At 36.0% G+C, this 12942-nt stretch overlaps 1 protein-coding gene across 7 annotated transcripts in view; it reads left to right on the top strand.

The window, feature by feature from the left end:
* The window catches only part of RERE (arginine-glutamic acid dipeptide repeats), a 432591-nt gene that overhangs the window by 309981 nt on the left and 109668 nt on the right, over positions 1-12942 (top strand). For all 7 annotated transcript variants that reach the window (XM_082612291.1, XM_082612295.1, XM_082612298.1 and 4 more), the window contains one exon: positions 541-640. In XM_082612291.1, the coding sequence (XP_082468417.1) occupies positions 541-640 (100 nt within the window). The remainder of the gene's footprint in view (positions 1-540; positions 641-12942) is intronic.

The raw sequence follows: 12942 nt of genomic DNA, 5'->3' as shown, positions 1-12942 counted from the left end.
GATGGTGATGGAATATTAGCTGTGGCTGTTCTGTGGTCAGCAGTGCAGCTTGGAGGCTGCCGTAGGGATGGAGGCTTCGGGGGAGGGGTGACTACTAAGAGTTCTTTTCACCTCTTTTCCACTTTCAATTTGCTTAGAAGTAGTTGATGTATAGTATGAAAGGAATGAAGTAAAGTTTCAGCGGATTTAATTTTAGATATTTTCTGGAGACTTTTCTTTCAAAACATTGTAACCCAGCCGACTGCTGTGGCAGATAGCTTTAAGATCACTCATGCCCCCAAGACTAAAATCTGAGCACTGATAAGGCATGGGAAGCAATGACAAATGGAGCTGAACAAAAATAACGTTCCTTTTTCTCAGTGAGTGAAGGGTGAACTGCAGAGGAACTTAAATTTTTTTTTTTTTTTTTTTTAAACAAGAGCAGAAGCAAGGCTGAGGACTCATGCATGTAGTAGTGGAATTTGGTCTGGGCTGAAGATGTGCTCTGGAAACTGAGGGTTGAAATGTCTGTACTGCCGTTTTCCCTTCCCGTCTTCCCAGGAGCATGGCGGCCTTTGCAGGGATGTGTGACGGAGGCTCCACGGAAGACGGCTGCGTTGCGGCCTCGCGGGATGACACCACCCTCAACGCACTGAACACAGTGAGTCCTTTGAAGTTGCCCTGGGTGGGAAGAAAGTTCGTTTTTCTCCTGTGCTGGCATAGGGAATATGTGATGATCATGGAACATGAAGGGGCCTGGCATCTGAGGAGTAAGTACTGTGGTCTGCTGCTGGGATTGAAAGATTTGAGTCGTGGTCCTGGTGGTAGGGCTCCATGACCTTGGCCAGCGATGCGGCACCTCCAGATTCACCTGATCTGCATCTGTGCTTCAGGATTGTGGCGAGCCTCTGCTGAGAGCCTCATGCTAGTGGTTAATCTTCACTGAGATCTCACCAAGCCGAGGACTAGGCACAGTGATCTTACTGAATCCTGCCAACACCGCTCTGAAGGAGGCCCTGTTATTACCACCATGTGGACACAGGAAATAAGTTGAGAGCAGTTCAGTCACGATCCAAGGTCATACACTCAAGATGTGAATCCAGAGGCCACGCTTTTCCCCTTAATGTATTCGGAAGGGCATGGAGGGAATAGAGAAAAAGCTTGACTTCTTTGAACAAATTTGGTTTTTATAGATTTGGCTTTGGAACCATGTAAATATTTCACATGATTATAAAACAAAATTAAGTTAAAAAAAATAACAATCCTTAAAAAAATCTAAAGTAAAACATAGTACACGCGCGTAATGGTGCTGAGTTGGTTGCGTGACGTCCTGCACCGACACTCATCTGCTTTAATCCTGTGACTCCATAGCAGCTCAGAATAACAAAACTCGAATGGCTACAAACAGTAGGATTTCTGAAACCTGTTCACTTTTTTTTTTTTTTGGACACTCCTTTTTGACCTTGGAGTATATCCTACAGGGCTGTACAGGAAAATTAATGTATCTTAAAGTTCCTTGAAATAATTCTTCTGGGTGTTTACTAATGTGAAATCATCAGATCTGAAGTAATAATGAATTTTTATGGACTTCTGATCTGTTAATAGTCTGCAGGGTTATGTATACTTACATAGGATTGAGCATGAGGCTGAGCAGCTCTTCTGATGATTCACTAAGTATCATGTGAGCGCCCTTTTGGTTTGTCTTTTTCTTGAGAGGTCACTGTAGTTGGAAGGGACTTTCAAAATCATCTGTTCCCATCTCTAAATAGGTAAGAATCCGAGGCGTAGAAAGACCACATGACTTGTTTGAATGCCAGCAGTGCAAAAAGTTGATAACAGATCCCAATTTAGGGATCTTTCTTGCTTTCGGGGAAACATGTAGATATCTGAACGACATAGTTGATTTTTATTCCTGGTCCAGTTGTGTTTCTTGAGTATCACATAACGTTATAATAGTCTCATATGTTGGAGGTTGATTCATCTTGCTGCCATGTTCTAAATAAGTGAATGATTTTTCATATTCCCATTTACTTTCTCACCTATTTGATACTTTGAATTTTTGTTGTTATAAGGAATCCTTATTCTGAACATATAGTGATAGAGGCAGAAGGGGCCTTTGAGATTATTTTTACAGATGAGAAAACTGAGACACAGAGATTGATGATACTGCAAACAGTGGCTATGGCAGATGTATGTCTATGAATTCAGAATACCCTAAAAAATATGTGTATATTTAAAGTAACTCTTTGATATGAGTTTGTTTTCTGTTGGGTTTTTGTCTAAAAGCTTTACGAAAAAAATTCTCCTTTCATGACTCTGCTGATCAGTTGAATTTTGAGTAACAAAGATGTTGCCATATTTAATTAAATGTCTGTTTTTGGTACTTTCCTGAATTTATCTAATTTATTCTCTCTCTTATTCCAACCCCTCTAAGGATTCTGTAGAACATACTTCTGTACAGAAATAATTCGGGTTATTTTTGCCTGTGATCCTTTGTAGCAAGTTCTTTCTGAAGTTTTCTTAAGCATTGCCAGAGGGTTTTGGTTTTATGAGTTTTTGTTTCTGAGAAGGTACCTTCTCATCATTTGAAAATCTTCCTGCCTAGGTGAGCCCAAGATGGCTCAGGTGTCGGGTTATCCAGTACAAGTGCATTTAGCCATCAAAAGACCGAGTTGTGTGCTCATTTTGTGATGAAAAGAAACTTTTAGTGGCTGTTCTAATTTTTAAACTTCATTGTTGTACTGGCTCACAGAAACTGTAGGCACTTTCTTTAATGAGAAGTGGAGTGATTGGAAAAATCTTGAGAGAAGTTAATGTTTATTTTGACTTCCTTGGAGTAAGGGGGTTTTGAGCTATGTTAAGTAATAAAAAGATGAATGCATTGTCATGTGAGAAGTACTTGTTGTTTCTTAGAGTGTAGCATAGAGTCAAAACAAGGTTAGGCATTTATCAGCTTAGGAAATAGACACAGGTTTATTCTATTTCCCAGGACAATGTAGAAATTTAAAGTATACGGAATCTGCAGTACGGCTACATTAGAGTATGTTTAATATCCCAGTAGGACTATTTGAATTAAAATGCATTAAAATAAATAGTTTAATGTTTAAAACTGTAGTCACTAATAAGACATTTTTAAACTATTAGTTCTTTTTGACAACTATATGTGCCTGTTTTAAAATATAAGGTCTTCAGGATTACTTGTTTTGACTTTTTTCTTCATTATTCGCAAATGAGAGTTTTAGTGTGCATTTAAAAAAAGTTATTGGGGTGTAATTTCTGTATAATAAATTGCTCTGGTTTAAAGTATACAATTTGATGAGCTTTTGTAGATGTGTGTGCCAATGGAACTACTACAGTGTTCAAGATAGAAATCATTTCCAGCATCTCCAAAAGTTGCCTCGTGCCCTTTTACAATCCTTTGCTGTTTCCAGTCTCAGATAAACACTGATATGTTTTCTCTCATTATAGATTAGTTGCATTTTCTAGAATGTTGCATGAATAGAATAATATTGTATGTAATACTTGGGGTCTGGATTCTTTCAGCATAGTAACATTACAGTAGATTTATGTTGTTGCATTATCAATAGCGCATTCCTTTTTATTGCTGAGTAGTATTCCAGTGTATGGATATTCATAATATTTTATCCATTCACCTGGTGATGGACATTTTTTTTTTCCAAGCTTTTGGCCATTATGAACCTTGTTATGCAAGCCTTTCTGTAGAACATATATTTTCATTTCTCTTGAGTAAATACCTAGCAGTGAAGTTGCAGGAATGTATATGTGCAGGTAGCTTTTTAAGAAACTGTCCAACAGGTTTCCACAGTGGCTGTACCATTTTACATTCCCATCAGTAGTGTGATAGAATTTCAGTTCTTCAACATCCTCCATGAGACTTGATGTTTTCAGTCTTCAAAATTTTTAGCCATTCTCATGGATGTGGAGTGATATGTCATTGAGGTTTTCATTTAAATTTCCTGACTGTTGGTGATGCTGAGCATCTTTTCATGTCTTAAAGCCCATTTGTATATCTTCTTTTGTGAAGTATCTTTTGCCTAATTTAAAAAAATTGAATTATTTGGCCTTTAGTATGATGTATTTGTAAGAATTTATATTGCAAATACAAGTGCTTTGATACATGTGTTGTAAATATATTCTCCCATACTATGACATTTTTTTTATATAATGGTGTGTTTCTACGAGTAAAATACTTAATTTTGCCGAAGTCTGATGTATCTTTTTCCTTTTATGAAAGTTTCTTTGATCATCCCATGATTACAAGATTGTTTCTATATTTTCTTCTTGAAATTTTAGTTCTTACATTTAGACCTGTTGTTCATTTCAAATTAATTTTGCGTGTGATGCGAGGTAGAGGTGAAAGTTCTTTCTTTCCCACACAGATGCCAGTTGTTGGAGCCACGTTTGTTGAAAATAGTCTTTTCTCATTGAATTGCCTTGATGCCTTTATTGAACAAGCACTGATCGTGTATGTTTGGGGTTTTTTTTTAATATTCTATTATGTTTAACTGATCTAATATTATATCTATTTTTTTTACCAGTACTTCAGTATTTTGAATACTATAGCTTTATAGGAACTCAGGTGGTATAAGTCTTTCTATTTTGTACTTGTTTTCAAGGTTGCTTTGGCTCTTTTAGGTTATTTGCATTTCCATATAAATTTCAGAATCAGCTTGTCAGTTTCTATTTTAAAAAAGGCTTTGATGGAATTTTGATTGAGATTGCGTTGAATCTGTGGATCTGTTTAGGAAGACTTGACATCTTAATAATTTGATTCTTCGAATCCATGAACATGATATAGTATCTCTCCCTTTTTAAAAAAGGTTTCTTTAATTTTTTTGAGTAAGACTTTTCAGTTTTCACTGTACAAGTTTTGTACATATTTTGTAAAATGTATCCCTTAAGTAATTATTGTTTGAAGATTCTATTGTTAATAAAACAGTATTTTAAATTTCATTGTCTACATGTTCATTGATAAGATAGACGTACAATCAGCTTCTATGAGTTTACCTTGTATTATTTTATACAAAGAATACACGGTCAACACTAGTAGCTTTCTGGTTGGTTCCTTAGGAATTTCTGTGTGCACGGTCATGTCATCTGCAAATAAAGATAGCTTTCCCTCTTTCTGATTTATGTGTTTTATTTCTCTTCTGTGCTTTCTTGCACTTGCTTGAACCTCCAGTATAGTACTGAATAGAAATGATGAGATTGGACATCTTTGCTTTCTTTCTCATCTTAAGGAAAAAACATTCAGTCGTTCAGTGTTAAGTACAATGTAGGATTTTTGTTGTTGTTTAATCAAGCCGAGAATGTTCCCTTTTATTTCTAAGTTTGTTGAGGTTTTTACCATAAATGGCCATTGAATTTTGTCAGATGCTGTTTTTTTTCTTTTGTATCTAATGAAATGATCATATGGTTGTTATATACTTTATTTGTTAGTATGGTGAATTATATTGATTCATTTCAAATGTTAAACCAACTGTGCATGCCTAGATTAAATCCTGCTTGGGCATTCTGTACTACTGGATTCAATTTGCTATTATTTTGTTAAAAACTTTTACATTTGTGTTCATGAGGGATAGTGAGCTGTAGTCTTCTTTCTTTGTAATATCTTTGTCTGGTTTTGATATCAGAGTAATACTGATTTCAGAAATTAGTTGGGAAATATTTCCTCCTACTCTGTTTTTCTCTTAAAGAGTTTGTAAAGGATTGATCTTTTTTCTTTGTTGAATGTTTGATAGAATTGACAGTGAAGCCGTCTGGGACTAAATTTTTTTAATGGAAACTTAACGAGTGTTAGTGAAACCAGGTTTGTACTGCTCACCACACAACAGGCCAATAAATCGAGAGAGGAATAGTGACTTTATTCCGGAAGCTGGCAGACCAAGAAGATGCGGACTCCTGTCCCAGAGAACCGCCTCACCTGAGTTAGAACTCAGGCTTCTTTTATACCAAAAGGGGGGTGGGGTGGCTGCTTGTTGCAGATTTCCTGGTGCCAGAATCCTTTGTTCTTGCAGCTGTCCCACATAGATCTCCTCACAATGTTCTTATAAGCCTCCAACAATACAGTTGTCATTTTCTGTTCTGCAACTTTTTACCTCTATATGAATGGGAAAATGTTATACCATTAAAGGTCAGAGCCTTGAGAATGGGCTATCATATATATTTCAGGCTGTAGGCAACATTCTTTTACAAAGGTGAAGAGCCAGCATGACTCAGCACAGGTTAACAGGGCCCAAGTGTTAGAGCTAAAGGTATAGGTCTGATATGGGGTCAGGTTTGTTCTTCTCTGTTACAAAAGTACAGATAGACATAGGCCTTTTCAGATTTTATATTTTGTTATGTGTCACTAGTAATCTGTTGATCTCTAAATGTTTTGTTTACTTCATCTGGGATATCAAATTTGTTGGTAAAAATTACGAATTATTTCTGTAGTATCTTTTTTTTTTTTTTTTTGCGGTACGCCGGCCTCTCACTGTTGTGGCCTCTCCCCTTGCGGAGCACAGGCTCCGGACGCGCAGGCTCAGCGGCCATGGCTCACGGGCCAGCCGCTCCGCGGCATGTAGGATCTCCCCGGACCGGGGCACGAACCCGTGTCCCCTGCATCGGCAGGCGGACTCTCAACCACTGCGCCACCAGGGAAGCCCTGTAGTATCTTTTTAATGTCTATAGGGATCTGTAATTTTGACTTTTCATTCTTAATATTGCTAATTTGTTTCCTCTTAATCATACTAAATAGAAGGTTATCAATATTATTGATCTTTTCAGATAGGTAACATTTGGTTTCATTGATTTTTCTCTGTCTGCTTTCTATTTCATTGATCTCCCAATCTTATTTTTATTATTTCTTTTCTACTTATTTTGGGTTAATTTGATTACTTTTCCCCCTAGCTTCCTAAAATGGGATCTTAGATAACTGATTTTATCACAAATTCTAATTTGTAATTAGAATGGAACATTCTGTTACCATTTTGTTAAAAAGTTTTTTAAGAATTTTATGTGTGATTTCTTCTTTTACCCATGGATTGTTTGGAATTAAATTGTTAATCACCAGGGACTTGGGATTTCTCTCTCCCCACCCCCCCTCCCTGCCACTCCTCTCTCCCTGCCCTCCTTCTCTCCCCCCCCTCTCCCCCCCCCCCGCCTTTGGAATGTTATTGATTTCTAATTTAGTTCTGCTGTGGTCAAAGAGTACCCAGTGAGATTTCGGTCTTTTGAAATCTGAGACTTGTTTCTTGGCTCTGCACGTGATTTACCTTGGTGAATGTTCCATGTACACTTGTAATGAACTTATGTTCTGCGGTTGTTAGGTGTTCTGTTTTATAATTGTCAGTTTCTTTGAGGTGGTTTATATTATCATTCAGATCTTCTCTGTCCTACTGTCTAGTTGTATTGTCAGTTACTCAGAGAGGTGTATTAAAGTCTTGTGAATTTGGTTATTTCTCCTTTTAGTTCTGTTAGTTTTTGCTTCATATGTATGGAAATTGTATCATGAGGTGCATGAAGTTTATAATGTTTATCTTTCTCCGTGTAGTGACCCTTTAACATTTTTGGTGTCACCCTTTTTGTGTCTAGTAGTACTCTTTTGTCATGAACTCAGTTTTGTCTAAAATTAGTACAGCTACTCTGGCTTTCTTATGCCTGTTGTCTGCATGTGGTATATCTTCTTCCAGCTTCTTACTTTGAATTCTGATTTTTTCTTTTATTTAAAGTACCTCTCTTGTGTACTTTAAGCTTTTCAGTTGTTTCTTGCTTTTTTATCCAGTCTGGCAAGCTCTACCTTTTGTTTGGAGTGTTTAGTCCATTTTAATGTAGTGCAGATGATTCTCAGGTTGTATAAAACTTGAGCCACATACAGTTTTAATAGCAGAGCTGTCATTGGAGAATCACAGAAGTAGTTAGTATATAAATATCTTACTTTCATGGCCACATGATGATACTTTTGATTCAGCAGTGAACTTGCAGACTAGTTAGGTAAACAGTTCTTTGTGTGCTCATTCATGTTAAAATGTATTTCTTATCTTTTTACTTCTTACATAAAAAACAGTTTTATACTGATAGAGAGGAAGAAGATGTAATAAATGTGTTGGCCTCTCTTATTGCAAGAGGAGGGTATTCTTAGTAACCACAGGCATACTCCTTAATGTGCGTCAGCAAAGATAGGTTTTATTATATTTTACTATTTTAAATTGTGAATACCTGTGAATGCAAAATTGTTTTATTCATAAATTTATGTTATATATATATTAAATAACATATTAAAATATGACAAAGCAATGGTACTACCTCTGGAATGTCTTACATAGAAATGTTTCTGTGTGTGCTGTACCAGGTATATGTTTCTCCAAATGAAATTTTAATTAGGCTTATTGTACATGTTTAGCATATATGTAAATTTTAAGCATAATTGCTATATAACATAAATGGCCCATATTATTCTAATGGAATTAATTCAGCCAGCTTTAAAGGTGTACATTTATTTGGCCTTTTATAAAATAGACCGTTATATTTATGCTTGGAAACTGCCCCAGAGCCCTTTAGTTTGAGACTAGGGTTTTCTGGAAAATATCATGCTGACTTATTTTTCCTAAATTGATACTGGATTTTATTATTTGAGCTCAGGTATCTTTCCCATTTTCTAAATAAAGTTCAAATTCTTTGACTTCTCTTTCTCAGAAACTTATTTGCATGCTTATGTTTACCTTCTCTTGCTAACACTAAACATATATATCTTCACTATGTATAAGTAAAATTTATAATCATGCAGCAAAGATTTCAACTTTGCCTGGACAGTTTTATTCCCTGAAATATGGATGGCTGTTAGACGTTTGGATTAAGCTTTTTACATATTCAAGAGAGTGTATATGTGTTTGCTTACTTATTTATGCACACCCACATCTCCTTCAACAAAGGATGAAAGGCCTCCAGTAGCTTAATTGTTAGTTTTTATCTCTGATCTATAAATATCACTATTTGTTAACCATTGAGCATTAATCATCTTTGTTTTCTGCACTATACCCCGATGCCTGGTACAGGGTAGAGAGGCACTAAATATTTGTTGAATGATGGAATAAGTAAATCAGGTCCAAGTCCAAATCACATTTGGTCACCCAGAACTTGTTGTAAAGCTGGCATAGCAGAGTATGCAGATAAGCCTACTCTAAGAATCATTTTCATCTTCCTCTCTTTCATTGTAAAAAATTAAGTCTGTAGAATTTCTGTCAGAGATCTTCTGTTTGTTCCTTGTAAATGGACTTCACTAAAGCATCTGGCCCTGGATTAGCTTTGCAGTGCTTCGGACTTCAGTGAATGTTGAGTCTGTTCCAGCTCCCAAATAAGACATTGCCAGGAGGCCCTTGTTTTATACTTTGCCTAAGGTGTATGATCAGGATTCTTCTGAAATTCATTCCACACTCACACCCTTTGCTTAAATTCTTCTCTTTTTACTATTTCTCCATTAGATTAGTCCCCATTAATTGGTTGTAAAGTGGTGGTTTTTTTGTCTCAGGATTTTGGTTGAAAAGAGTAATAATAGTTGATAATGCTATATGATTTCTTTTTATGGAAATCCAGTAATTACAAGAACACCTTATTTAAATCAGTCTTGACAAGCACCTTTGCTAGGGTTTTATTTATGTTGTAACAGGATATTGGACTCTACCTTGTATTATATTGTTAATGATAGTAGAAGTGAAATTGCTGAAAGAGACCATGTAGTGAAGTTTTCTGGTGTAACCGTGACCTTTTCAACTGATTATCAGCATAATAATATACAAATTTTAGTTTTTATTTATTGTGCTTTGACCAATTAGAAATATTTTGAACTTTTGTTGTGAAAATTTTTTGTTTTAGAAATTTACCAATGTGGTTCCCTTTGGGCTGAGAACTTCAGACATTCACTTGTGTTCAAAAGTTACACGAAGCAACACTTCTCACACAAATTATATGACTTAATTCATTTTGTCTTGTTTGAAGATGACTTTTTAAATTTAAAACTTTCATATTTTATTGCTTTTTAGAGAATCTGTAGCTTTTACTTAAAGTTGACTTGATGCCTCTGTTCTTTCCCCTAAATATAACAGAGAGCGTTATCAAAGGTTCTCAGGGGTGGGTGAGGAGATAATAGGCCACTTACATTATCAGCCTCTGGGAACGGCATCTTCATTACTAACTGTAGTAGTGATTTTATTTTTGATAATTTTTTTAACACGGAAGTCTGGCTGTAAGTTCTTTTGCTCTGTTGTGTTCCCGATTCAGCTCATCACAGTTGTGGCCCCACTTTGCTTTTCAGTGTGAACCACTCACAAGTTTCTTTAGCCATTTCTTTCTTTTATCTCTTTTTAATATAATAGTTTTATTGAAATATAATTCATGTACTATATATTTCACATATTTAAAGTGTACAATTTAATGGCTTTCAGTATATTCAGATTTGTGTTAACTACCACCACAATCAATTTTAGAACATTTTCACCCCCCAAGGAAACCTGTGCTCATTAGTCACTCCCCATCTCCCATCTCTCCTCACCCCATCCAGGCAGCTTTTATTATATTATTATTATATTCTGCTTTCCATGTCTATGGATTCCCCTGTTGTGAACATTTCATTTCAGTGGAATTGTGCAATATGTGGTCTTTTGTAACTGGTTTCTTTCACTGAGGGTAATGTTTCCAATTTTCATCCATGGTGTAGTTTTTATATGTGTGTGTGTGTGTGTAACCATTTTTATGTCTAGCCATTTTATTTCTCTTCCTGGTCAGCCTTGTCTGTCTGTATGTCTTCAAATGCGACACCTGCACTAAAGCAACGCTTGTCAGGTTTGATCAGCGTATGGTGTCAAGGAGTTAACCTCAGTTGTCCCAAAAGCTCACCTCGGTGCAGTCCAAGCCTTCATGAATGTGCACATCACATTCATTGTTTTCTTGTGTTTTATCTTTGTCCTGTTTTGTTTCATTTTTCTTTGCATTTTTGCCTTTCCTAAGCCATCTATCTCCCGCTCTCAGCTTTTTGACTGAATTTTCAGCCAGGCAGGGGACTTTAAATTTATCACTGTTATTTTCATTTTATTAGGTATCAACTATTGGTCAGTTGCCTGATGCCATTAATAACAGCAACAATATTAATAATCGTAACAAAATTAAAATGTATTTGTTGGTTGAGTGCTTATATGTTAGGCAAAAGTTTAAGTGCTTTTTATGAATGAATTTATTTCATCTTTATAACAGTTCTGTGAGAAAAGTACGGTTATCACCTGCAGATTAATAGCCTCACTCTGTCATATTTATATACACATAATAATTTAAACTTGAGGGTAATCTAGAATTGAGGCCAGTGCCTTACAACAGTCCTCTTGAAATGTCCATTGAATCTGCAGTTTGGGGGATTTGCCATTCATCAAGTTAAAAACCCTTCATGCTGCAGCCTGGCTGTGTATCTCCATCCTTCCTCCTAGGTTCTCAGCAGGGACGGATGAGTGTGATTCAGCTTTTACTTTTGTTTGGCAAAAGTTAGAAAGTTCCTTTGCTAATTTAAGAAATTTCTTTCTCATAAGATTTTTTTCCAAGCTAAATACTGGTAAAATATTTTGAGGTTTACATGGTGTTTTGAAAACTGTCTACTTAACATCAATCAGTTGGAATTTTAACATCTGTGAATCTATATTAAGCATTAATATTAACATAATAAGTATTTAGCAAGTCAGGATAAAAGCCCTTAGCCTTTTTACATCGAAGAAGAGACTTTAATAAAATCATTCATTCATTTATTTGTTCAGTAATAAACGTGATGGAGTCCCTGCTCTTTGCAAAACCCTAATGGGAGAGCATTTGCTGAAAGTGTTGAAATCTAAGTAAGTGTTTAAATCTTAGAACAGCATGGGCCCATGAGTGTTGAAAAGGCTCACATATGAACATAACTTCTAAAATGTACTGTAGAATATTAAAATTTATATTTGTCCTAGTATGTGTGTTTCTTATACTAGTTTGAAGTATACTTCAGAATCCTTTTTTTTTTATAGCTCTCCTAGATAAATTTTTTTACCCCCAAAGTTTGAAGGTCGGTGTATTAGTTTCCTGTGGCTACTGTAACAAATTACCACAAACTTGGCGACTTAAAACAACAGATTTTATTCTTTCCTAGTTCTGGAGGCCAGAAGTTAGAAACCAACATGTCAGTGGGGCCATGTTCCCTCCATCTCCACAGGGGGAGAATCACTCTTTACCTCTCCCAGCACTGAGTAGCTCCTAGCTCTCCTCCTTTACGGCCCCATCTTTCTCTGCTTGTCTTCCCATTGCCATGTTCTCTGTGTGTCTGTGTCTTCTCTGTTCCGTGTTTCCCACTGCCTCTCTTTCATAAGGATGCTGGTCACTGGGTATAGGGTCCGCCTGGGTCATCTACAATTGTCTGCTCATCTTAAAATCCTTAACTTAATCACCAGCACGTCTGTAAAGACCCTTTTTTCAAATAAGGTCACAATCACATGTTCCAGGGATTTGATGCAGATATCAAAAATGGTGGTCATTTTTTAGCCTGCCACAGTTGGATTTTACTGTTACACAAAATGTTACTAAAATAAATTATAGTTCTTATTTTTAATTTTTTGTAATAGTTTATTTTTACTTCCTTTCCTTTTCTATCAGTTACAGTTTATTTAGATTGTGGACTTTATAATATTGAGAGTATTAAAATATTCTAGTAGTGACTGTGATATTTCTGTAACATTTGAGGACATTTGACTTATAAAATACTGTCATATTTGTGTTGGCATAAAGTATAGTGTATCTGGCTTTCTTGGTACAAAGAACATTTATTTAAATAACAGAATTGTCATGTATAACCACCATATTGACTGATTTTTTCTGACCTGTCAGGTTGCTGAGTATTTCTTCCTTGGCTCCGCCCTAGGTGGACCCAGCCTGCCCCAGTCGAGTCAGAGGGCACCT

The sequence above is a fragment of the Mesoplodon mirus genome (genome assembly GCF_964341445.2).
Source record: "Mesoplodon mirus genome assembly, chromosome: 3".
Lineage (NCBI taxonomy): Eukaryota > Metazoa > Chordata > Mammalia > Artiodactyla > Ziphiidae > Mesoplodon > Mesoplodon mirus.
The sequence above is the reverse complement of the archived record's forward strand: the minus strand, read 5'-3'. Positions and strand labels throughout refer to the sequence as shown.